Below are 26,371 nucleotides of genomic sequence, written 5' to 3' on the forward strand. Positions count from 1 at the left end.
ATTTAAAGCACAATTTATAAAATTCAAAATTTTATAAATACACCATTTTTCGTTTTATTTTCACGTCTACGCATTTTTCGGCTATTCATGATCTTGGACTTGGATTAATTGTTAAAGAAAATTAACCGAGTTCAGATCCAATTAATGAGACAATCTTTCATGGTTATGATATCATTTAAATGAATTTGAGGAAAAGTAAAACTTAAAAAGAAACCTAAATTTGCAAAAATATCAGGATGCAATGCAATTACGCACAGCTTCCACAAGCACAAAGTTCTCGGCCCGGGCAACTGGGGGCCGGGGTGTAATAAGTTTTAACAATTGCTCTAAGAGGTTAAAAATCCGACGGCCCTCGAAGTTGAGCTATAACCAGTACCATATAAGTTACCGCATTTTACAACTACCACCATCTTATGCCTCTTTGCTAAGATTAGATCAATCACATGGCCAATAGATCTTCAAGTGGAAACGCAAGGAGGTGGAATTCTCATCATGGTGGACAATGGGGCATTCAACTACTCAGCACAAAATAAAAGAAATACTGTAAAAGCTTGTAATGAACTAAGCAACTATCCATGAATTTCTTACCAACAACTTATAACCGATTTTTAAGCTATGAGAACAATGAAATCAGGCGATTGGAAAATAGTTGCTCGAAAAAAATAAGGAAATACCTCACTGCAGGCTTCACTGTGCAACAGTAGTCATCTACAATGGGCACAACTGGATCCCTAAACAAGCGCATAACCACTTTCCTCAACGCTATGGTACCTGGCAGTGGCCGAGCTTCTTCCACTGGCATCATGATCCTCTCAATAGGATGATCCTCTCAATAGGTTGATCCAGTGATATCTGAAAAAGGAATATAGAGTAATACAGTGCATGACTTTAATTTACGGTGTCAAGACTATGAAGCATTGACTTATGTTAGAACATTTTAAAAACAGCACTTGGCGCAATATGGAAAAACAAAAGAATAACGATAGACATCCCAAATTGTATCCCAAAATCTCATCCCAAATGATTTGGCATGTGATGTGTCATATCAAGTAATAGGTAGATTTTCGCGATAAATGAATTATTTATATAATAAAACCATCCACTTGGTGAATGCCACATTTTGGATGAAGTTATGAAATACAATTTTGGGATGTCTAACACAACACAAAATAAAATTGGGTACCTGGGGAAGTAGGTATGGGCTGAACATTGATTTCATTAACCCCAATAAGGCCTCTATGCGAATAGCAGCCTTCATTACGAAGATATACAGAAGAATCAGCAACATGTTAATGCAATTTCAACCAAGAAATCTGCACAATTAACATTGTATTGACCAAAGTAAAAAATATGCATTTCCAAAAAGGATTCCCTACAAAAAAAAAATTAAGCAAAAGTTACCATGAAGAGCTACAAGCTGATAACTTCATCCCATGAAGTAATCTTTTAGCAAATTGTCATTTGAAAGAGTGAAATTGACATATAATGAAAGTATGCTACAAGTTGCATGATTACCCAGGGTGAATTTAAGATAAGTGACACCAAAATATTTAGTACTTGTTAACTTTGTATTATTATTCTCTTTTTTTAAAAAAGAAAAATCTATCTGTCACATAACATGTCTCCTCTGCTTGTCCATCATATTCCCTTCCATCTTGTGATAGTATTGGAAAGCTTATCTAGAGCCAAGTCAACCTGACACGAAAAAACCCAATAACCCATATTAATTTACTAGCATTCTCTAGGTTGTCCACAACATAAATACCAGCTGAGGTGAAGAGCCATCACAACTAAAGATAAAAGCAATATGGATTACATGCTTTAGTTGCATGAAAGTAGTCTGGAAATAAAAGATAAAATGATGTAAAGGACACAAAGCATATAGGTGGATCTAGTACCTGCCCATCATTTAAAGCTGCCTCCATGAGAAGATGACCAGCTTCTTCTTGAACTTCTGGGGATATAGTTCCGGTAGAATCTGGCCACATTCGTCTATAAGGACTTTTGACTATATCATAGTCAACTCTAGCAGCTAATTCATGCATCATAGAAACGTAAAGGTGAGGTTTTGGCCAGAGACCTGGATTGCTGCACACCCGCTTTACGATTTCTCCAAATATGCAAAGAGCATATAGTCCCACAACTAATTTGTAGAAGGCATGAGAATTGGTGCACATCTATTAACGCAAAGAAACAAAGCCTTGTATCCACTTCGAATCTACATGAAAATAAGAGTTAGTCTAGTATTTTATTCATCTATTACTCATGCAGCAAGGCAGTAGAACAGATAGGAGCATAAAAGAAGAACAGTTAGCTAAAAAATGCAAATGGCATAATCTTGGTGCATTTTATTTTCTCCATATTATCTATTCTTGGCAGAGTAATAAATCTATTCATATTCATTCTATCCCAATTCTCAAATCATTTATTTTGCATTAGCAACATAAATGCTCCTCTTATGTACATATGGAGAAAGAAATGTGGATTGAGATCAAAGTTGAGTTGCTTGATAATCCAACTAAATACTGTCGAAGCTTCAAGTGCAGCCTGATCCAACAAATAACCTACTTACAATAGCAAAGTTAGAAACAAAATTAGTTGCAATGTACCTTTAATTGAGCCAGAATATAGCAATGCATCCACCATTGCAGTAAATGTGGATCGATCAAGAATCAAGTTACAACATGATTTCATCTCAAACACAATTTCCAGAAGTGATTGCAGATCCTTGGCATGCCTAAAGCCCTACCACCGAAAAGGTATAATCATACAAGCGAGAAAAAAACTCTAACAAAGAAAAACAAACAAAACAAATGAAAACACGAACACAGACCATGAGTAATGTGGCGTAAGTGAAGATATCAGGGTGAAAACCACCACTGCTACATTTCTGTCCATTGTCCTGTATTAGAGAGAGAGAGAGAGAGAGAGAACACAATCAAAAGCAATAATTTAAGTAAACCAATCCAATCCTAGTTAAACTTAAAAGTATATAGAGGCACAAAACTGGCCTTTCAAATACATGCTTGTGACCTTCAGTTGCTCATTAAAAGGCATTGTGACATCCAACTTCTTAGTCTTGATACAAGCAGATATTAGAATATTATAGCTGAGACTGTCAGGCTCTAATCCTACATGTGACATTTCATCATGCAGATTTATTACAACCTCAGGACAGCCAGCACTGATATGTCCCTGAAAGTAGTAAAACAAGACCTCTTAAACAACACAACTACTTTCCAAAAGTAGATATTTTCAACAACCAAAAACAGTATCCTGTGTATTTCTTGACTTGACAAGCTAAAAGCCAACAAGCACAGTACATTTGTGTGCACTTGTGAATAGTCTAGGCATTCCCAAAAGTGTTTTCAGATACCCATTTGCTTTTGTATCTGCTTCCAAGTGCTCAGTTGAAAGAAATTAAAGTATTTTTAGGGAATCTCACATACACTTGGAGTATTTCTGGGAAGCATTTCTTTTGAAAAGAAAAATACTCCCAAACACACCCTTAGTCTTCAAATTTACAATTCCTTTTAAGAACCATAAGACACAGCAAAACCTTCATTAATAGATTGTAAAACAAGACTGAAGGATTCCCTCCTTCATGAAGCAGAAAACCATATTGTGCAAGAAGACCATTAGAACGGCATAAATCTCATGCACTACAGCAACGCACCAACTACATTATCAGTTAGCATCGGTTTGAAGCTCAGATCAACACAAATAACCCAGAAAAATATCCACCGTTTGAATTATGAACCTAAATTTTATATTATTCATGTTCATATAATTGTTTCAACATTTCAAGATACGAACCTGCTTCAATTAGAGCATTTACTAGGCCACAAATAAGCCGTGCAGACAGCTTAGGACTTCCCACAGCTGTTGCCTTTTTCCACTGACTCAAGTATTTGATATGCTTCATCAATTCTCTGAGCCTCACCTAAACCCCATCATAATATCAATAATAATATTCACATATTCAGAAATGATGATGTTTTCAGCACTATCAGAATGTTAAGGTAACTACAAAATTAACCTTCAATACGGTGCCGTATGTGACACTATCAACAGAGCAATCATCGGACTTTGACGTTTGGTCAAATTTTAAGCACCGAGTCAATTTCTCGGCAATGAACGCGAAGCTTCAATGACAGCGTTCATCACTATCGTGTTCAGCTTCCAGTGCTCTCGGTTCACAATCTCATTCTCCTCAAAAATCTACACGAACAAATTTCCAGTTTCAAAATATAATTTCCTGCAAATAGAATGAATTAATTATTTTTAAGGAGAAAAAAATTGCCAGATGGAGTTGCCTACGGCGAGTGAGCTGAAGGACGCGGGAGGTGAGTCGTTTAAGTTTGGGCGGTTTTTTCTTTAACGGCATTTTGTTTAAGTGTCGACGTCGTTTCGGGATGGAGGGAGATGAGGAAACAACAGCATTCGAAGAAAGTGAAGTTTGTAATTGCGGAGTAGGATGGCAATGGATTGGATTTGACCCAAGATCTACGTGATTTAAATTCAATCGGATCGGATTTGGGTTAGTTTAAAATGAATTTGGATCGGATTTGGATATTGATGTGTGGATCTAAGACAGATCTGGAGCATGTTTAGATCTATCTTAATATCTAAATCCATATTCATATCCACTTATCTTTTAATTTTATTTTATTTTAAAAGTTTCTTAACAATTGTGGAATTATAATGATAATAAATTTTATTCATAGCATATTAGTGGTATTTACCATGTATTTAAACTCTTAAAACTTAAAAGTTAGTTTTGTAAATTTAAAGGTCAGTTAAGCCCAAAGCATGTACATGCAATATTCAAATTGTAAGTCAAGTAATACAACCTGGTAATTTATTTTATTATATTGGCCAAATAATTTTTAAGGAATATAGTTATTCATATATTTAGTCAAATATGGTCATAATAAAAATGACATAAGGATTGAATATAAATCATATTTAATTTATATGTCATTATCTAATGTTGTAAGAATAAAAGTAGGTGTGTCGTGAATATTAGAATAATGAAGGAGATAATAAAATATTAGATTGATCTTACTCCTGTAATTACTTTTGAATGATATTTTATTATCTTTCTTATTTATTATTTTGGTGTAAAAGTATAAGTTACAATATTTATTATATTTTTGAGAAAAAATTATATAATTTATTTGTTATCAATACATTTTAGCCTTCAATTTTCATTCTAAAAAAATATTACTTTTTTATTACTGAGTTTTAGAATTCATGATGGATTTAGAGCAGATTTGAATTTTAATTTTTTTTCGGATTTGGAGCAGATATAGATATTTATTTCTTTTTTAGATCTAGATATGGAACAAAAAATATGGATTCATGACGGATCTGGAGCGGATACGGATCTTGATTTTTATTATGGATTTGGATATGGAGCAGAGTAGATCCAACCCATATCTAACCCATTGTCATCCTTATTGCGGAGGTGAGAGAGCGTAAAGCTGACGCATCGCTGCTGGTGAGTGCTGTTGCCGCGTTGGTGAGGAGAAAGAGCTACCCATTCGCCGTGCAGGGTAAGCAGTGTATGGTGCGACATGATAGGAAACGATGGGCATCAACGTATAATGTTTATGCTGGCAGCCGGTCCACATTTATGCTGGTAGCAATTTTTCCTTTGAAAGCCTTGAAGGAAAACTGCGAGATGCTTTAAAGTCAGATCATTGGTGGGCTTTGTTTACATTTTAAATCTGGGCCATGCTTAATCAGTGTGGGGGTTACGGACTGCCCTACATCTGCCAAAATTTAACACAATAAGAGTAATTGAATATAAATTATCAAATTTAATACAATTATTAAATGAGTCACATATCGACACAATTTTTTTTCTGTGTCAAGCTAGCGTTAATGTTCTTAACTTGTTTGCCTTAACAATATCACAATTATATTCTTTATTTTAAATTAATTTATAAGTCAATGTTATCAAAACTCAAATATTGGATATGATTTTTTTTTAAAGGATGAACATATACACAATGTTTCATTTATAAAATTTTATGTAGATTCAGAACTTCAATAGTGTAAATATATAAAATATTAGTAGACATGTATATTTTTTTAATATTGATATATAATATTATTTACATATATATATATATATATATATATATATATATATAATATTTTGGTAGATACATATATGTTATACTATCGATAAATTATATATATATATTAAGCATGCTATTGAGTAATCCATTTATTTTATGTGTCAGGTTAGGGCCTCAATATCTTGACACAATTATTAAATGAGTTGTGTTTGTGTTGACCTAAATAGAAAATACACAAATATTTTTGTGTTCCAAATAGAAAATTTCGAACCAACGAGTTCATGCAAAATGCCCACTCCTTCCACTTTTGCATTTGGAAAGACTTTATTTCTCTCTAATCCATGTTAGTAACATAAAACATAAAATTGGTGCCATACAAATTATTGGCTTAGGAACTCCGTAATTTGATATCGTGGTTGGAAAATTATAACCCTTTAAGTCACAACACTAAAGTATTTTAAAGTTAAGTTGATTTTATCACATTCGTATTAATAATATCTTTATTATTATTATTATTATGAAATTATTATTTAAAGTCATATTTACCAAACGCTATCAACTTTTATTTTATAATTATAATTTTTTTTCACAGTGGCTTTGACATTTAAATCACAACTTCTTGGACTCCGTTTGATATAGTTTTTTTAAATAGAATTTATTTAAGTAGATATTTTACAAGTAAAGTTTTTCAAATTAAAATTCAGTTGTTTAGTTATTAGTAAGAATTTTTATTAAAAATTATAAAATTACTTTAATAAATAAATTTCTTAAAGTTATGTTATGAAAAGAAGAAAATAAATAAATAAATATTTTAAATAATTTAGTATTTAAAAAATTTTAAATCTCAAAAATTTAAAATTTAATTTTTTATTAAAATAAATAAAATAATTTATTTAATTCTTAAAAATTCTACTCAAAATACAAACGACAGCAACGAGAAAACTCATAAATTCAAACATCCAAATAGGCAGCGGTAATGGAGATTTAAATTGGAAAAAAATACAATTTTCATGGCCACAAAATTATTGGGTAGTCTTTGGTGTGTAATACAGATATATCATGTCATACGTACATGTCAATCACTCACGAAAAAGAAACAAAGAATCAACATACTCATGCTATGACGTTAGTGGAATGGTGCATCATGAGTAGTCCATACAGACTATTGATCGTTGACATGTAAAAATCAAGGGAGGTGGTGGTCCCGAGGAGGTTTCCAATAATATCTCGAAACGTGTTTAATCAACTTTAGGTTTAAGAATTTACAAAGATTACATATTTCTACTTATAGGCATGGCCCCCACTAACCTCACCGAGAGGATACCGAGAGCAATTTTGACGCAGACACGATAGAAAAGCCTTCAGCTGTAATCTTTATCTTGAAGGAACCCATTGCCCATTCTGCTTCACTTTTTATCTTCACGATTAGACAAGCACACTCCTTGCTCAGTTCCTCTACAGGAAAAGGCAACTGACTTTCCACTTGAACCATAGTACCATGCCAATGAGCATGGTATTCCCCTTTAGTTTCACATTTCAGAAATGACCAAATTGGCCTCACACGTGTCGGTTTTTTTCAAAAGCAAAGCTAATCATCCTAGTGTTGTCACTCATTTTCCCTAATCCTGCTTTAATTATCCAACTTACCTCGTTAATCATATTGAATAGTTGAAGAGGACTGGTGGTTGCAATTATGCATCATCATTATTGTTATTTCATCCTGTGTGGCCGTTCCCATAGCATCAAACATATAATCCAATCTTTTCTATGAGAGAGTAATGACATCTAAATCCCAATTTTTTTGGTAAAATCACAAGTTAGGATATAATTTATAATTTTATCACGTGAGGCCTTTTTCCTAGACTTTGTAAATAATCCGTGAATAAAAACAATGAATCAACGATTATATTCCTTAAATCAGTTTATATATATCTAGTGACTTTTTTTATTTCAAAATTTTAAAGAAATAACGTTGACTTAAAAGCACAAGAATTCCAAGGATAAATTTTATCCACCTTTGAATGATGAAATGATGAAAGCCAATCGAAATTGAAGTTTATTAGTTTTCGAAATGTTTCTTTAAATTTTTTTTCCCTCTTCAGATGATATTTTTAATTAGTTTTTAAATGAGTCTTCGACTTATTTTTTTTGTTATTTTTAATTGTATTTGAATATTCTTCGTGATTGAAACTATTGGTTTGAGATTTAAAGTACTAAATTAACAAATAACATATAATCGGTGGGAGTGAGTTTCATTTTATTATTTCAGGTACTCTAATAATGAAGGAAGTATTGAGAGTGGATTTTATAATGATTTTCTTGCGTAATAGAGCTAGAACAATATCTTACAATAGTAAGGATGGATTTGCATGAAAGGAATTGCAAATTATGTTCTTTTAAATTGATCTAAATTCAGAGAAGCTATATGCTATAATCCCATGGGGGCATTGCTTTAACAATATCTAACATAGGGGTGTTCGCAGATCGGATTTTACGGATTGGACATCAATCCATATCCGATCCATGATTTTGTGGATTATAATTTTTCAATCTAATCCAATCCACGGATTGATAAAATTCAATCCAAATCCAATCCATACATCTGCGGATCGGATGCGGATTTGACTCAATCCATATCCAATCCACAATTTTGCACATTAGTTTTCGAATTAAAAATTTTTAGTTCTCTCCAACTAATGAAATAAAAAAATCTAATATAAAAATAATTTTGCTACCAATTAAATTTAAAATTGAATAAAATTTAAATAAATTAATTATTTAAATAAAGCTAAAATAATACATTTAAAGTTTCAAAATATAACACATCGAGACTATTTATTCAAATAAAGCTACAATAATACGTTCAAAGTTTCAAAATATAACACACCAAGCTTAATTGTTCAAATAAAGCTACAATAATACGTTAATATAACACCGAAATTAATTGTTCATATAAAGCCACAATTAATTTAAATTGCGAAGTTTCGGAAACCAAACACAGTCTGATCCTTCACCAAGGCTGTTGTGCCTGTCGAAAAGTGGTGATTACGGAGCCGTCCACAATGGGAACCAGGAGAAGCCGTACGGGTGACGATCTTGAAGGTTGTGATAGTGAAATTGTTCAGCTGGAACCAGTGAATGTGAAGTGGCTCGATGGACTTGGGAAAGAAGATGGCTTGCTCCCGCCGGAATCGCGTAGCCGATGTCCTTCAAATCCGTGTCGAGAGTGTATCTAACCAGTATTGAGTGTTGCTAGTGTGTGTGACGGTAGGGAAGCTTAGAGTTTTTTGTTTGTAAATTGTTGGTGACTTAGCGTCATGTTAATTTGCTTTTAGGTGACTTTGCAAATTGTTGGTGACTTGACGTTATGTTACTTTGCTTTTGCGAATGCGTGTGACTTTACTTTTATTTTGTTTTACAATTTTTACAAGTTATATTTGTATATTTGATTATTTAATTATTTTTCATTTTATATTATTATTGAGTAATGGCTAAGATATGTTATAGTGTTTATGTAACTATGTAATGTCACATTTATAATTTTTTTTAATTAAATTTATAATAATTTTTTAATTATATATATATAATTTTTTTTTTTTGCGGATTCACGGATTTCTGCGGATTTACAAAAATAAATCCATATCCAATCCATCGACTGCGGATTTTTAAGTTTTCAATCTATATCCAATCCACGTATTGGATTTACACAAATCGAATTGAGTGGATCATATTAGATTCTGAACACCCCTGATCTAACAGCCTGGCTGTGCATTTAGCAACAAGAGCAGATAGACATGCCGCTGCCTGCTAGTACGAGTGCAGGGGATCCAGCTTTCTCACTTAATGTAGACTGTAGAGACACCAAAGTTTCGCACAATCATGACATCACACTGTTCGCAGATCTAACTATATTAAATGTGATCCAACACAGAAGCCCTGCAAAGAAAACACAATCAAATTCCTACCCAATTCAAAGGTGTAAAAAAGAATAAATTAAATAAAATCACAGCGCCCAATCAGACAGCGTCAAACTCCGGTGACCGGCAGCATCTGTTCGTCGCGTAGCTGGAGTTACGTCAGCCGCACCCGACTCCGGTGAAATTTTAAATTTTGTTTATAATTGTTTAGTCACACAAGTCTTTATTCTTCGGATTTGCAGGAAACTTGGTAGTATTGACTTACCACTTTATGGTTCCTAACGCCCTTATATTCTGGCTTCTAGAAGTGAAAAACAAAAAACGTACAATATTAAAGATAGAAACAATCCCAAATAAACATTAAAAAACTCGAAACGTTTTCAGACAACACAAACATTATTCGCTAGCTTGCTCTGTAAAGTTAATTTACTTTCGTCATCACTCACCCTTGTTCTCTGTTTTCCTTCACTATATAATTGAAATAGATCACAAGGTAGATCAGCTTATTAATTCGTTAATTTACTAAGTACCCTTTTGTTATTAATTTCTAATTGTAGTCTCTCAAGCATGGAGGTTTCTCAATCGTCTACTTCGTCGTCGTCGAGCCAAGAAACTGAAATTTCTGGAAGGAATACTCAGCCACTGATTCCGGGATTACCCGACGAGATCGGGGAGCTATGTCTGCTTCATGTTCCGTATCCGTACCAAGCTTTGGTACGTTCAGTTTCGTATTCATGGAACAAAGCAATTACAGACCCTGGCTTCGCTCTCTGCAAGAAGAGCCTGTCACTTTCTTTGCCTTACCTTTTCATTTTTTCTTTTCATAAACCTACGGCCAGGATCCAATGGCAAGCCTTGGACCCACGATCTGGCCGTTGGTTTGTTTTGCCTCCTATGCCATGCCCTAAGGCTGTGTGCCCGCAAGCCTTTGCATGTACATCACTTCCACGGCAAGGCAAATTATTTGTTTTGGGCGGGATGCGGTCGGACACAGAGACTCCTATGCAGTCTACGATCATGTACCGTGCAACAACCAATCAATGGCAGTTAGCATCACCAATGTTAACACCGAGGTCATTTTTCGCCTCCGGGAATGTTAACGGTAAGATCATGGCCGTTGGTGGAACCGGGGCCAACATCAACGAGACAATGACAGCCGTCGAGTGTTACGACCCGGAGAGCGACACGTGGACGACGGCTGCCAAGTTGCGAATGGGGTTGGCTAGGTACGACTCAGCTGTGATGGGGAGCAAGATGTATGTGACTGAGGGATGGACGTGGCCCTTTATGTTTTCCCCAAGGGGTGGGGTCTACGACATCAACAAGGACACGTGGAATCTGATGAGCGATGGGATGAAGGAAGGATGGACTGGGATCAGTATCGTGCTTGAAGGCAAGGTGTTCGTGATATCAGAGCACGGTGACTGTCCAATGAAGCAGTACAACCCTGATGACGACACGTGGCGGTATGTGGGTGGGGACAAATTCCCATGTGAAGTTATGCATAGGCCGTTTGCAGTGAATGGAGTGGAAGGGAAAATTTATGTGGTGTCAAGTGGGTTAAACGTGGCAATCGGAAGGGTATATGAGGAACAAAATGGGGGAATTTCAGCGGAGTGGAAAGTTATGACTGCCCCTAGGGCGTTCAAGGACTTAGCACCCTCCAGTTGCCAAGTGGTCTACGCTTAAACTAATTGAAGTGTTTGTCTTTGAGCCAATAATGCTGCGCCAATCATTCATCATAAGGCCAGGTTGTAGTTTATCTGCTAATCTCGGCCTAACCTTGACATGATTTTGTTTCTATTAGGCTGCTTACTTCATAAAGTGTTTGCCTGCTTTTTGATTTCGTATCTGTAAGCGACAGCCACAGCTGTGTAGGTAGAATGTGTGTTCCTACTTCCTATTTTGTTTGTTTGGGAGTTTTAATCAATCATTACTATTAAATATTTCGTGATCCCTTCTGGCTTTGTTATGAAATTCATGGTTTTGATCATGATTCTTGATAAAATAATACCTGCGAAAGCTAAAAGTATACGGCGCCGATTCTTTTTGTTTTGTTTACAATCCGCATGTCTGTCGGTAAAAAGGACCAGTGTGAAAACTGAAAAGCATGTGATATAATGTCTAAAATCATTTTTCAAAGTCTATGTCAGCTCAAATTGTATTTAAAAATGTGAATGTAGATCTTAAATTTAATATGGACTAAAGTGTGTGTGTGTGTGTAGTTCATGGGCATCCTTATTTTTCATAATTAGCATTAGAACAAACACCTCCTTAAGTATCAGATCCAATGCACTATTGATTTTGGGGTTAACATAGATGAGGTTTCATGACTACTATTATTATCAATATGGCGGCCTAAGGAGTTCTATATGTAAAAGACGATATGTGTGAAGTCACCCAACAAAGAATGATGTTGAGCTCCATGAACACCATTTGAAGCATGGTTAAATGTGAGGATCCTGAATTTCACTAGAGCTAAAAATGATAACATATAAGGGGTATGGTCATGAGCATGAGGCGCCCTTTCTATTACAAGCCTTTAAGGGCGAGTCTAGATTTTTTTTTTCCTTTTTAATTTTCCCAAGGTGTAAAAGTAATTTTGCAAAATTTACTTGAATTTGGAACAAAATGCTAAATTTATCAGAAAGGTTCCTGACCTATCACGTTACCACGGGATCATAATTACAAGTGACGAATGTATCTCCACTTTTACAAACAACCAACTTTCAAGCTCTGTCTCCAAACCATCTGTGGGTATAATGCCAGCAATCTTTGTATCTGCTACAACTATTAGACTTATGGTTGCAGTAACCCTTCTCAGCAGCCCACGCCGCAACGGCATCGGCCGATTTCCAGTTCTTGCCACTGCCCCAGAACAGACTTTCACCGTGATTGCTATTCGAATGAACTAAATCACAGTCTCGTCTCTGTTGATTCACCCACCAAGAAGCGAAATTTGCCAATTTCTTTCTCCATTGCAAAGGAGGGAGTCCAAGTTTTGCCTTCACAATCTTGCGGGTTACTGGATATTGTTGAATTGTGTTTCTTTGCGGGGAACCTTTTAAGTAAACGTCTTGATGAAAATTTATGGCTAGATTGTGACAATGAGACTGAAGGAAGAGAAGGAAAATTCCTAATAATGCACATGAAAATAACGCTCTAATTTCCATTTGGGGCACAAGAGAAGAGAGAAAGATTTGTGTTATTTGTCTGTTTGGTGGGTGACGAGTGATGATGGGCACTCATATATAGAAGAGTGATGGATTATTTTTTTAGTGAAATAACTGTGTCCCGTTTCAAGGAATCGTTTCACATGTTAAGGCTTCAATTTGGACGATATTTGAGGTGGAAATCACGTTAGTGAGTGTGCATTAGATGTTTGTTGATTGACTTTTAACTGACAAAACGGCCTCCAATCATTTAACTCACGATTAAATTAATTTTTAATTACTTCATCGTCTATATAGCATAGGTATAGATAATGCTAAATTTTATCTCAATTATTTATTTTTGCAAATTAGTTTTGGCGATAAAAGTTTTTCCTTAAATATATATGTGGAATTTTCACAAGTTGTGGATATTCGTTCCTTTTTTTCCTCCTTAAATTTGGATGGAGTCAATTAATCATGTTTGTAAAGCAATGACAAAATTATTAATCTTTTTTAAATTAATATGTTCAAAATTTTAAAAAGTAGGATGTCTCCACGTAAAAATTTTCATTAATTATGCATGGGTTTTAATGATTAAATGCACTTAATTAGATAATTTAATATTGATTGCTAATTCTGTTGAGTTTATCCTTTGGTTGGGAATATCTACTTATTTTATATGTCCGCTGTTTTCTCTTCTAAAGAAAATATCCCATGCTGAACCTTTAAATGAATATATAACTGATTGACGCATGATGACATGTGAACCATTTGCTTGCATAATGTATGAACAAAGAAAACATACTAGTTGCATTATACATATATATTAGGTAAGCCATGTGATTGGGTCAAATTGGTTTTATTTTTATGTCCAACTTCCTGTTGACTAAACCAGCCTAGTGATAACTTACTTCTAATAGAAAATTAAGTTACTAAGCAAAATGATTAGAAACCTATTAGTATATGCTAGCACTCTATATTCGCCAGCGACCTCTGTGAAGTCTTTTAAGGATACACTATTACATGTAGTTTATGGGGTTCGCACATGACATCGGGGCTTGACACTGTAACCCAATCAGTTACGCGAAGTGTTCATTGCAAAAGCCTATGAAGTAGAGGTGGCAAAAATACCTGCCCGGTCCGGACCCGGACCGTACCCGGACGTTGTGGGCCGGGTATTACTCGGCCTGGGTATGAAGCCGGGTCGGTCTTGAGCATCACTTGATAAACTCGGAACCCGGATTTTATTAAAAAAATATTATAAAATATATATTATTTTAAATATTTATATTTATTTGACTAATTTATTATACATATATAAAGTTTTAAACACTTAAAGTTTATATTTTCATGTCAAATTTTATTGAAATAAATTTAAAACTTATAAAATTACCAAAAAATAAAAAATATATACACATATAATATTAAAAAATATAAAATTCGGATACCCGAATTAAAACCCGGCCCGGACTCGAACCCGGACCGGTTGCATCCGGGCAGGGTCCGGTCATTGCAATACCCGGACCCGGCCCGGGGTTTTGCCATCTCTACTATGAAGCTCACCCCCATTTCTTGATGGATATGGGATTGCATTGCTATGTATAGGTGCCAGGCACCACATTACACCACTAGTCCATTCTTTTAGGTAAAAACATTTATTTCAAGAGAAATAACACCCAATTTATTATGAGAGAATAAATGCCAAGATAAAATCTCCTAAGCTGGTGTTTGGTTGGAAGGAGAGAATGGAGGAGAAGAAAGTAATTTAAATTCTATTTTTATTTTCATTATTTGATTGGACATAATATACAAGAATTTAATTTCTATTAAAATTTAATATCCATCGTAATATAGAATTTGAATTTCACACCAAGGAGTGAAGAATTTAAATTCCTCTTATGTTGGAAACCAAAGCTTCCAAAATTGCTCTTCAATTTTTTTATTAATGCCATTAATAATTATTATTTATCAATTTAATAATATAAATAATTTTATATTAATTAAATTTAATGAATTATTTAAGAAACTTAATAAAATAAGTAAACTTATTTATTTATTTAATATGAAAATATAGAAATAGAAATATAAATTAACCGTCGTCGGAACTCCACCGAACAGTTGTCAAAATGCTGCTGGAACTCCATTGGAAAGCTGCCGAACCACTGTCAGACGCCCGTCAACCGTTGTTGAAAAATTACCGAATGATTGTCGATTGTCAGCGGAACTCCGCCGAACCGCCATCGGAAACAACTGATAGACACACACACACACACACACACACACAAATATCTAATAAATCATGAATCGTTTTGGAACTTTTTGACATTAAAAAAATTTGGTATTGATATTAAATTATATTTAATTACCAATATAAATAATTTAATATTTAAAACAAAAGATAAATTTGTCTAGAGAAAAAAAATTGTAATTCATTTCCTTATCAAATTTTATATCAAACCCAATAATGAAATTTAATTTCACTATTCTCCTCCACTCATTTTTCCTCCCTTCCTCTCTATTCCACTATTTTTCTCTCCTCCCCTTTCTTTAAACCAACCATGGCCTAAAAGCTCATGAAAATGACAAGAGGGGAAAAACTCATTTTGATTCTGAATTCTATGATCTAAGGAAACCACATCCAAAATCATAAGAGTAAGGAAACACGTAGTTATACAATAAATATGTTTGTTTCCCTGTAATCAAATTCACATCTATGTGCAACGATGGGTGATTCATGTCATTAGGGAAAAAAAAAAACTCAAGGTAAAACCCTGAATTTATGTCACTCATCATCTATGAAGAGGCCACCTTTATAAAATAAAAGGTCTTTTGACCAAAAAAATCATTGTTCACTTTAGAAAAAAGAAAGCTCATTTTCTTCATCTTTCTTCTTTTTTAAAATTTTTATCAAACACTAACTTTGTTGTCGAAATGTCATTTTCAAGTACTCACCCTACCGAATTTGAAGCTAATAATCACAATAAGTTTTTTATAAACTATAAATACATGTTAAGGTAAAAATTCAGCACCTTCACTATGAAAATATGTTGCATCTCTGCTACTAAACTAGCTTTTAGATTCATGGTGGGACTTGATCCTTATTATATGTCAACGACCTCTATCAATTAGGTAATCCTGTCAATGCACGGGGCTTGGGCTTTGTTGAAATAAAGGACCCTAACTCTTAAAAAGTCTATCCTTCAAACTTAGGCCTGACACTTTTAAGGTCAAGATTAGACTCAAGTTTCATCCGAGGCCAGTCATTTTTTTTTAAGAATAGGACTGCTATTCTTGATTCTTTATTAATAATTGAATTACTATTCCATTTTTATGTTGACTTTGGTCGTAAGGATACCACCATGTATAAAAATAAAAATCCATACTTGAAAGTTAATATTGCTGTTGCCATAAAACGAAGTCTCCATAATTGCAATGCAACAAACAAACATTTACAATACTTACAATAAATTATAAATTTGTATACGGAACTTTACATATTTATCTCTAGAGATTGCATACTTCTACAGTGCATTCTTATCTTAATGTTGGATCTAAGCTAGATACTAAGCGAAATTGAATCATAAGTAATAACTATTAAAAAAGAACCCTATTCTAGACAGAGCCGAGAGTGACATGCTAAGATTTATTGGATAAAATATCATCAGCAGAAAGCTTTTTGGAAAAAAGACAATGGCTATGAAGGTGCGGTGGCCAGTGGCGGATTTGGAAAAATAATTTACCGGGGACTAAATTAAATAACAGCAAAATGTAAAAATTGAAACTTAAATATATAAAATTTTTGGTAACCAACTTACTATTGTTCTCTACGCGATTTCATATTCTGAAAATATTGTGCAATAGACTCAGTATCAATACTATTAAATCCATTTTTTTTCTACACAAACAATCAAATTATCATTCATCCATTCATCTCCTATCCGATTCCGAAGTTCATTCTTCACAAATTTCATTGCTCAAAATTATATATATAAGTACTTATGTAAAAATAAATTAATTACAATTGAAAAAATTAATTTACTAATAGTTATAAACAAAATCACTAAAAAAAGAAATTGTAAAGACTAGAATTAGTCACTTGAACAATTACAATTTATATAGAGATGTGTTGACATGTGAACAAAAAATAAAATACGAAATTCTTAACTTAATTTGAAAAAAAAAACCGAAAAGAACATGTTTATTCTCACTGCGATTATGAGAATAAAGAACAGAACTGATGCCTGCAACTTCCTCTTTTCTTCAAGACAATCTCTAATTACAAGTTTGGCAATCACGGTTCAGTTTTGGGATTATAAATATTTTGGGTTGTGGGCTTTATTTTTTTAAATAAAATTATTACTTTATAATTATTAAAATAATAGTTTAAATTTTAAAGAATGAGATTATCTAATAATTTTTACAGGGATTATTTTTAATTTTTAATTTTCTTTTAAACAAAAAAAAAAATTTTCAGTGGGGGCTTGAGCCCCCAGTGGTCCTGCACTGCATCCGCCCCTGGCGGTGGCTGGGAACAGTGCCAGCATTGTGCGACTCAATCGTCCCCCTCTGGCTCATGCGTGGCTGCCGATTATTTTGGTAGTTGGGTGGCTGGTGATGCCATGGTGGTGGGTGGTTAGATGCAAATTACCGAAGTCAAGTCGTTGCCTTTCTCTTTTTCTCAACTCTTTGTTGCTTTAGGGCCCGTTTGGTTTTAGTTATATATCATGAGATTGGATAACTTTAGTGTAAAATAATCTTTATATCATGTTTGGTGTAAAAAAAATAATAGTAAAATAATAATAATGGGCCCACCACTTAATCTCAATAGTGGCAAAATTTCATCCCAAGGGGACCATTGGGATTACATTTTTTAAGATAAAATTTTGTCCTCTACTATTCATGAGATTAAAAACTATAACAAGTTAATTATTAAAAAAAATTAAGGAAAGATTTTGCAATTTTTTTTATAAATTTATCAATAATTATTGATTTAAATTAGATTATATTACATGTCATTTTAAAGTAAATCTACAATGATTTTAATAAATTAATATATGACATATTATTAGTTATTAGCTAATCTCATGGCATACTAAACACAATATAATATTATATATAATTTAGTATTATCCAATCTAATCCTATCTTATTCAATCTAATCCAATCCAATTTAATTTAATCCGTCGTACCAAACCAGTCCTTAGTGTCTAGTCTTGACGTTAATATTAGATTGTTAAAAGGGTTAGAGGTCGGGTTAGGATATTTTGGTAGGGCCCAAGTTATAACCCGAATGTAATTGGATCCAAAAACCTGAACCCTAGCCCAACTTTTAACCCTTAATTCGGGTCAAAGTGTTTTTGCGATCCCTACTTGTGCGGACATCGATGCTTGATAGCCCAATCCGCCGGAGTGCTAAACGTGGACTGCCAAGCCTCTCAAGTCGCAGTCTCATCTCGACCACCCGACTCTACAGCTGGACCACCAATGGGATATCCGATTTCATCCGGTTTTGGGATTCCAAGTGTTATTAGCCCATGGGCCCAAAAGAAAGACTCCGGATCACAGAATTGAAGCCCAAGTCCCTGCTTGGGCAACGAAAAGTAATTGTAATCACTAAACAATACGCGTAAAAAACACACTCGTAGTCACGCAGAATAAGAATCAACACACGTTTCCATGTCGTAAATCTCTCCCTTTTATTATTTTTTAAAGCTTAGGATAACACCAATTCAAGCCGTTGAGAATGTTCTAGAGGAAACTGGCTTCAACAAAGACTTTGCCTTCGAGAGCTAACTATGAATGTCTTTCCAGCCTCTCTTCCCGTCGGAAGCCGAGATTTTGTCCTATAAATACCCTTTTTGCATAATTTTTTTTGTACGGAGGATTTTGTCAATTATTAGTCCAGTCGAATCAAATAATTGATTTTGAAAAGCAGGCGATCGAGGATGTGTTTGGTGTGTGTGTGCGACGAGGATGAGAGAGTGTTAGGAACGCAGACAGCGCCAGGCGCATGTCCGTTCTGTGGAGGCATGATACGAGCCATGGACGTTCAGAGCGAGTGGAGATTCTGTTTCTTGCCTCTGTATTTCAAAACCAAGAGGAAGTTTTATTGTACCGTTTGTGCCAGACGTTTGGTCGTCCAATAGTTTTTACATACATACAACTTCTTGTCTGCTCAATAATAATCATAAAACAAGAGCTTTTGATCATCTTATCTTTGTGCATATGTAAATTGAGTCACTCCCTCTTTTAATTTCGCTCTGTGTATTTTTGTGTTATGGGTTTGTTAATTTTCCAGTTTTGGTTTGCGTTATGCAGAATATTTCTTCTTCGTTGTGTCTGAGGTTGACAATTCAAAATTCATGGTCGTGACTTTACGATTCTAGCCTGTATTTCGAATATATCTTTTAGAAGATAAGATCTTCCCAAGCTTCCAATCTGTTCAAGGATCATTTATTTATTTTTCTCTAAAGGAAAAGTCATTGCTGGTCAAAGTAGCCAGCAATCTAAGAGTACCCTTTGTGAAAGGAACAATTTTGTTTCCGAAAGGGCTGTACTTTGTTAAATTTTTCGACTAAATCAACCTCCGAAGGAGTAATCAAACGAAGGCAAAGGCAAAGTTCTATGAGCTTCACTTCTTCCGGTAAAGCTTGAATAAAGTAACTTTTTTTTGTATACCAAAAATAATGTTGCATATTTGCATTCTTAATTAGTGAATCAACCAAATTTTATAAAATAATAAATGCTATCATATAGTTGGGATGGATGGTTTGTACCTCGATGTGCAATCTATTCTTGATTGGAAGTTAGCATTCAATGACTGTACTGGTATTATCATTTATCAGTGAATGACAACACAGTTTATTGATACATGTGATTAGAAGCTATTAGAACCTAAATTCTATGATGGTGCAATCTGAATATTTGTGGGGTAAAAAAAAATCTACTTTCAAATATTTATGAGAATTCAATTCCCGTAAACACGGGCAGGATTCGAATCCCTTACCACTAACCCATTTATGGGTTCCCACTTATAAATATAATGTTAGTATTTAATTTAAGAGCTATGATTCAATGTCAAATTTAATTTAGTATTGGTAAATTGATTGAAAAGTTTGAACAATAGCCATGGCATAAACATGATTTTTAAGAATAAAAAACTAGACATGAATCTGCACCTAGGTAGCAAGTGTATGTACTGGTGAATTTTGGCTGTTTGGCAGCCGAGAAAGGTGAGAGGAAAAAATATTGAGAGAGAATTAAAATGTATGTGTTTATTTATTGTTTAGGCACAGAGAAAATACAGTTTATTTATTATTTAGGACACGGAGAAAATACAACAGAATACAACTTGCGCATGTATTAGTATTGATTAGAAGCATCTGGAAACATCTAACAAGGTCACTCTGCCTCTGCCTCTGCCTAACAAGAAAATGGCGCCAAAAAATAATAAGCATCAAGAGCGTGTAACGAACCAGCTGAGCTGGCTGCCACATCAGCAGATGCATAACAAACTTTTGATACATTGGACCACGTGCGGACTTGCTTTGCACTCTCTTCCGATGGAGGTCGTCTATATATTTGCAAGAAATTAAAACCAAATGAGCGCTTAAAATCTAAACTTCCAATCACTCGTACTCTCAAATATTACGCAGCGCTCACATCGTTTAAAGTTTGTTTCTCTCTCTCTCCCTCTCTAATTTTCTTGAATCTTGCACATTAATTGATTCATTTTCTTGGCAACCAAACACGACATTTGTTGATTTTTCTCGTTTGATGTAGATATTCTTATCGATTTTCTCTGTGCTTATCACTTTCTAGTTAACATTATGTTGAAATTTTCCTACATTTAACTGATAACTTTACTTAGAAACTAACTGAAATTGTTAGATAATTAATAGTGTTTACGTCTTGGATTCGCGATGTCATGCGTTTGATAATACTTTGAATAACTGTGAGATCTTGATGTAGCTAATTGTTCTTATGCTTTCTTTATGCTTTTACCTACCAAGATTGTCGAATTATGTTTTGAATTTCCAGTACTAGGTCCGATCTTGCTGAGACCATACAATTTTTTTTTTTTTTTTAATTTATGAAGAACTTATCTTTTTTGCTGCCAACTAACTAGTACTGGATTCTTTTTGTCTCATTTCCGTTTTCATCTTCACGAGTTATTCCAAATCAGTGAGGGAATTGAAGTGGAAAGGATTTTATGTGATAGGTTTAATGATTTAAGGCTAGTTATTTTTTTTTTCAGATTTTAATTTTGCTTATGTATATTTTTTTGGTTTTCTAGAATTATAACAAAGAATATGTGTATAATTTGCTAAACATTTTTGTATCAAATTATTTATAATGTTGTTTTCTGACAATGCTCGAACTTCAAATAACAGAAAAAAAGAAAAAAAAAGGATCTGCAAAAATGGAGAGGCCTCATACTCTGCTCATTCACTATGACAAAGGGACGCCAGCAATTGCAAAACAAATAGTGAAAGATCTTCAAGGCCGCGATGGGCCTGCGAAAGTTGATGCCATGAAGAAAGCAATTATGCTTTTGTTGAATGGTGAAACCTTACCTCAGCTGCTTAATACAATCGTTAGGTTTGTTTTACCTTCTCAGGACCCGATGTTACAAAAATTGTTGCTTTTATATTTGGAGATCATTGACATTGGAAAAGTAGATGCAGATGCTGACGGTGGCACCATGAATGAAATGTATATTTGCCAACATCTTAAAAACAATCTCAACAATTCGAATATATATACTCGTGTTGCTACTTTGAGGTTTATTTGCCACTTGAACGACAAACATTTAGATATAATTCGGGAGTTGAAATCTTCAGTTGTGGGAAATTTGCAACATAAGCACCCATATGTTCGGAGGAATGCTATATTGGCTGTAATGACAATATATAAGCTTCCACAGGGTCAGCTGCTTCTGGTGGATGCACCCGAAACAATTCAAGAGGTTCTATCAAAAGAGGAGGATCCATCAGCCAAGCGAAGTGCATTTCTCATGCTCTCTACTTGTGATCAGGATCGAGCAATTAATTACCTGTTGAGTCATGTTGATAGTGTTTCTGGATGGGGTGAATTGCTTCAGATGGTTGTATTGGAGTTGATTCGGAAAGTCTTAGTCAGCCGAATGGACAAGGGGGAGAAGGAGACCTATATCGATATTGTTAAATCATTGTTGAATGCTCCTTCAACTGCAACTGCAGTTGCTTACGAATGTGCAGGGATACTTGTCTCTTTGTCATCTAAACCCACTGATTTTATAGCTGCTGCTAACACCTACTGTCAGCTTCTTCGTTCTCAAAGTGACAACAATGTCAAGCTTATTGCACTTGACCGGCTAATTGAGCTCAAGTCTTCACACAGGGATATCATGGTTGATCTGACCATGGATCTGCTAAGGGCACTTAACTGTCGTAATACTGACATTCAAAAGAAAACGCTTCAAATTGTGCTCGAGTTGATAACTGAAAGGAATATCAATGGGGTAGTTCTTATGTTGAAGAACGAAGCTTTTAAGACCCAGGGTCATGGTGGGGAGTTTAAGAACAATGGAAAGTATAGGCAAATGCTCATTCAAGCCATTCGTATCTGTGCCCTTAAGTTTCCAAAAGTGGCAAGCACTGTGGACGATCTGCTGATGGACTTCTCAGGGGACAACAATGTTGCTTCCGCTATTGATATGTTTCATTCTGTTCGAGAAATAATTGAAATGAATCACGAAGTGAGGGTCTCTATTATAACCAGAGTATTGGACAATCTCTATCGGATCAGAGCTTCACGAGTTTGTTCTTGTGCTCTTTGGACCATTGGAGAGTATTGCCGGTCTCTTGATGAAGTTGAGAATGGCATAGCGACCATCAAGCACTGTCTCGGAGAGTTGCCATTTTTACCAGTCTCTGAAGAAGGGGAGGATACTGACTCTTCCGAGAAAGTTCAGCAGAAAATGAACTCAGTTACTGTTTCTTCTGTTCTTGCTGATGCCTCTGAACCTGCTTTTTCCGATCAGGGGTCATTGACTTGGAGAAATTTAAGATCATTTCTTCTCACTGGTGATTTTTTCCTTGGGGCAGTTGTTGCTTCCACCCTGACAAAGCTAGTTCTGAGATTGGAAGGGGTGCAGTCATCTAAAGTTGAAGTGAATAAAGCATCCACTCAGGCAGTATTGATCATGGTCTCAATGTTACAATTAGGACAATCTCCAGTTCTGCCGCACCCAATTGATAACGATTCTTATGATAGGATTGTTGTGTGCATAAGATTGCTTTGCAGTACTGGTGACAATGTCAGGAAGATATGGTTGCAGTCTTGCCGCCAGAGCTTTGTAAAGATGCTTTCAGAGAAGCAGTTAAGGGAATCTGAGGAATTAGATGCTAAGGCTCAGATTTCTCATGCACAGCCAGATGACCTTATTCACTTTGACAGTCTAAAGACCATGAAGGTAATGGCTATTCATTGTGGATGACAAGGAAAGAGCTACGGTTTGTCATTCGGGTTTATCTTAATTTGTAAAACTACACTTTTTCTTGCCCTGCTGTTCATGCATGTAAATGGTTTACCTGATATATGCTTTGACATTAGGATTTTATCCACTTATTAGATCCTTTTCGGTACAAACTTGATACTTCACTTAGCTTTGCTTACCTGTTAGTTATTGTTAATTTTCCATACTTCTCAATTTTAGTTCTTTTGTGGTTCTTTATATTTGTTAGTGATTATTATGTAAAAATGTGAGGTATTCAATAATCAAGACGGTAAACATCCAGTTCTTGAGTCAGCTTGACTTCGAATATGAGGTGCAAAATATCCTGATTTTCTTGTGATTATATGTATAAATGCGATAGTTAATCAAAATTCCCAACCGGAAACTTCCAGGGGAGGAGTCAGCTTGAGTTAGAAGATATGACGCCAGACGATGAAAAACTTGAAACTGGAGAGTTCATCAAGGATGGAGATGGTGTAAATAAGCTTAACCGCCGTATTCATCAACTCACTGGATTTAGTGACCCTGTATATGCTGAAGCCTTTGTTACTGTTCACCGCCATGATATTGTCCTTGACATTACAATTATCAACCGCACCAAGCAAACCCTCCAGAATTTTGTCATGGAGTTGATTATCAAGGGTGGCCTTGAAATTGTTGAGCTTAAACCTGTTGAGGATCCCCAGAATAACACTTTAGCACCTGAATCAAACATGGAAATAAAGGTTAAACTCATGGTGGTCTCAACTGACACTGGAGTAATATGCGGTCATGTGGTGTACGGGACTTCAAATGGGGAGAAAACAGTTGTTCTTAGTGAAATTTGCTTCGACGTCGGGGACTATATGTCTCCTGCAGTTTGTACAGATGAAGCTTTTAGAACCCTGTGGGCTGAGCTCGAGTGGAAACGCAAGGTATCTGCTACTAACGTTAACGGTGACTGTAACACCATATGACGTTTTTAACCTGATGCCATCAGTTTTTCTTGCTTGTACTCTGAATTAGTTGTTTAATTCCTTTAATTCCCGCGACTGATTACTTATCTCTCTTGGTCTTGGTGGTGGTGCTGAGTTGACACTTCTAGTTTAATTTTCATCTGTCTTCGGCGCTGCAGGTTGATGTTGACACGGAAATTCAAGATGAAAAGGAATTTCTGGATCACATAATCAAATTAACCAACATGAAGTGCCTGACTGCACCGTAAGTTGGATCTATTTCAAAACAAATCTCTTGAATGATAACTGAAATGGGTGCTTGTTCTCTGTGCAATGTGGACTTAGAAACAATGGGAATATATGTGCAGTTAAATTAACAGTCAATCGAGTCAATAGTTTAACAACATCCTATCACCTTACCTTACCTTATAGTTCACATTTCTATGTTGTAGTCTTTTGGAGAACAATGTGTACGATTCATAAATCTACAAGTGTATTTTGCACTTGCAAAACTTTTTTAATACATCGTCGCAACATAGTAGCAGGTGGACCTGTCTTCCAAGTTCTCAGGAGACATCCAGGTTTTAATGCATGCGAATGGTTCTCTCACAATAATTATTCTGATTCTTTCGACTGGTTGTTTTGGCTTGATTTGAACTGCAGACTAGATGGTAACTGTGGATTTCTGACCGCAAACTTATATGCCAAGAGTGTGTTCGGTGAGGATGCATTGGTAAATGTAAGCATTGAGAAAAAGAACAACGGCAGACTCGGTGGCAGCATCAAAATAAAGAGCAAGAGCCAAGGCATAGCACTTGGTCTCAGCAATAAGATCTCTCTCAAGCAGAAGGGAAAGGGAGGCAATTGAGGTGGAAGAACAATATCAATACCCAGAAAAAACTGGTGTGCTTTTTTTTTTTTTGGGGGGGGGGGGGGGCAAGTTTTGTTAATTTGTATTCTAATTACTGATTCATTGAACTTGAACCGACGCAGGTGCTTTGCCGACAAATAAGAAGATTGCCCATCCCACCTTTCTTGTTCAGTTTGTATCTACGGCATTTAGGAAGTGACATCTGTAAATAATTGAATCATATAGATTGTACTGTGAAAGGCAACCGAATGATGATGATCGAAATTGCTCAACACTAGAACAAGAATTTTCTGTGATTTCTACATCATTTTGCTTTACGAAAAGCATTTATATCATGTGTGTGTGCATTTATTTCGCTTGAAAAAAAAATGATGCCTCAGCAAGATCAGATCTTCAATCAAAATTGAGCAATTTTTGCTAAAAGGAAAAACCAACTTGCGACGCCACGAATTCACAGTCCATAACCGAGAATTTGGATCACGGTATCATTTCAGCATTCGATTATTGACTTCCTTGTCCCTTTCATGGCAAATCTTCTATCGCTACATTAGGCCCGTATTAACTGGGCTTTCAAGTCCGTCTACCGTTTATCGGGGCGAACCCGATCAACCCCCTTCTTATCGCGAGTCGGACTTTGTCGCTAACTTCCTCTTAGCATAACTTTTGAAGACCGAATATGGTTTTACTTTTGACGTTTAAGAAATCAAAATGGCTCTTTTAAGTCTTTTGTTAGTAAAATATCATTTCCATTAGAATTTTGTCACTGAGAGTAATTTTTCAGAAAGGTAAGAATAGAAATTTGTCTAAGATAATTTTTTAACCCCTTATCCCTCATCAATTCCAATTATTTACTTCTAGTGAAACACCATTAGTTTTGGGAAAAAAATAAAAATAAAATTCATAACACAA

General features: G+C 35.0%; 4 protein-coding genes across 4 annotated transcripts; 3 read left to right on the plus strand and 1 right to left on the minus strand.

Moving 5' to 3' along the window:
* Window positions 1–231: 231 nt before the first annotated feature.
* On the minus strand, window positions 232–4,387 carry LOC18054104 (pentatricopeptide repeat-containing protein At5g10690). The gene is given in 17 exon segments (XM_024192437.1): window positions 232–327; window positions 330–515; window positions 675–703; window positions 706–828; window positions 1,165–1,249; window positions 1,615–1,695; window positions 1,899–2,130; window positions 2,609–2,745; window positions 2,834–2,902; window positions 3,034–3,195; window positions 3,560–3,662; window positions 3,813–3,886; window positions 3,888–3,951; window positions 4,041–4,106; window positions 4,108–4,139; window positions 4,141–4,221; window positions 4,304–4,387. Coding segments are annotated over 17 exon segments (1,704 nt in total).
* A 5,525-nt stretch (window positions 4,388–9,912) lies between these two features.
* On the plus strand, window positions 9,913–11,983 carry LOC18054105 (F-box protein AFR). Its single transcript, XM_006450120.2, has 2 exons — window positions 9,913–10,184; window positions 10,564–11,983. The coding sequence occupies exon 2, from the start codon at window positions 10,574–10,576 to the stop codon at window positions 11,693–11,695; it is 1,122 nt and encodes a 373-aa protein (XP_006450183.1). The 5' UTR covers window positions 9,913–10,184; window positions 10,564–10,573; the 3' UTR covers window positions 11,696–11,983.
* Window positions 11,984–18,857: 6,874 nt separating this feature from the next.
* LOC18054107 lies at window positions 18,858–19,367 on the plus strand. Its single transcript, XM_006450123.2, has one exon. It carries the CDS (start codon window positions 19,104–19,106, stop codon window positions 19,302–19,304), a length of 201 nt encoding a protein of 66 aa, XP_006450186.1. The 5' UTR covers window positions 18,858–19,103; the 3' UTR covers window positions 19,305–19,367.
* A 2,191-nt stretch (window positions 19,368–21,558) lies between these two features.
* Window positions 21,559–25,656, plus strand: LOC18054108 (coatomer subunit beta-1). The gene is made up of 5 exons (XM_006450124.2): window positions 21,559–23,614; window positions 24,049–24,570; window positions 24,771–24,856; window positions 25,255–25,494; window positions 25,585–25,656. The coding sequence occupies exons 1-4, from the start codon at window positions 21,581–21,583 to the stop codon at window positions 25,457–25,459; spliced, it is 2,847 nt and encodes a 948-aa protein (XP_006450187.1). The 5' UTR covers window positions 21,559–21,580; the 3' UTR covers window positions 25,460–25,494; window positions 25,585–25,656.
* Window positions 25,657–26,371: the final 715 nt, after the last annotated feature.

Source organism: Citrus clementina, unplaced genomic scaffold, assembly GCF_000493195.1.
Source record: "Citrus clementina cultivar Clemenules unplaced genomic scaffold, Citrus_clementina_v1.0 scaffold_1, whole genome shotgun sequence".
Lineage (NCBI taxonomy): Eukaryota > Viridiplantae > Streptophyta > Magnoliopsida > Sapindales > Rutaceae > Citrus > Citrus x clementina.

Excerpts from the sequence above, each read along its gene's own strand:
- LOC18054108 (XM_006450124.2), top strand. The coding sequence starts at position 21,581 with ATGGAGAGGCCTCATACTCTGCTCATTCACTATGACAAAGGGACGCCA. Across the intron at positions 23,615-24,048 it reads ACAGTCTAAAGACCATGAAG|GGGAGGAGTCAGCTTGAGTT; the intron begins GTAATGGCTATT and ends GGAAACTTCCAG. Across the intron at positions 24,857-25,254 it reads ATGAAGTGCCTGACTGCACC|ACTAGATGGTAACTGTGGAT; the intron begins GTAAGTTGGATC and ends TTTGAACTGCAG.
- LOC18054105 (XM_006450120.2), top strand. The coding sequence starts at position 10,574 with ATGGAGGTTTCTCAATCGTCTACTTCGTCGTCGTCGAGCCAAGAAACT.
- LOC18054107 (XM_006450123.2), top strand. The coding sequence starts at position 19,104 with ATGTGTTTGGTGTGTGTGTGCGACGAGGATGAGAGAGTGTTAGGAACG.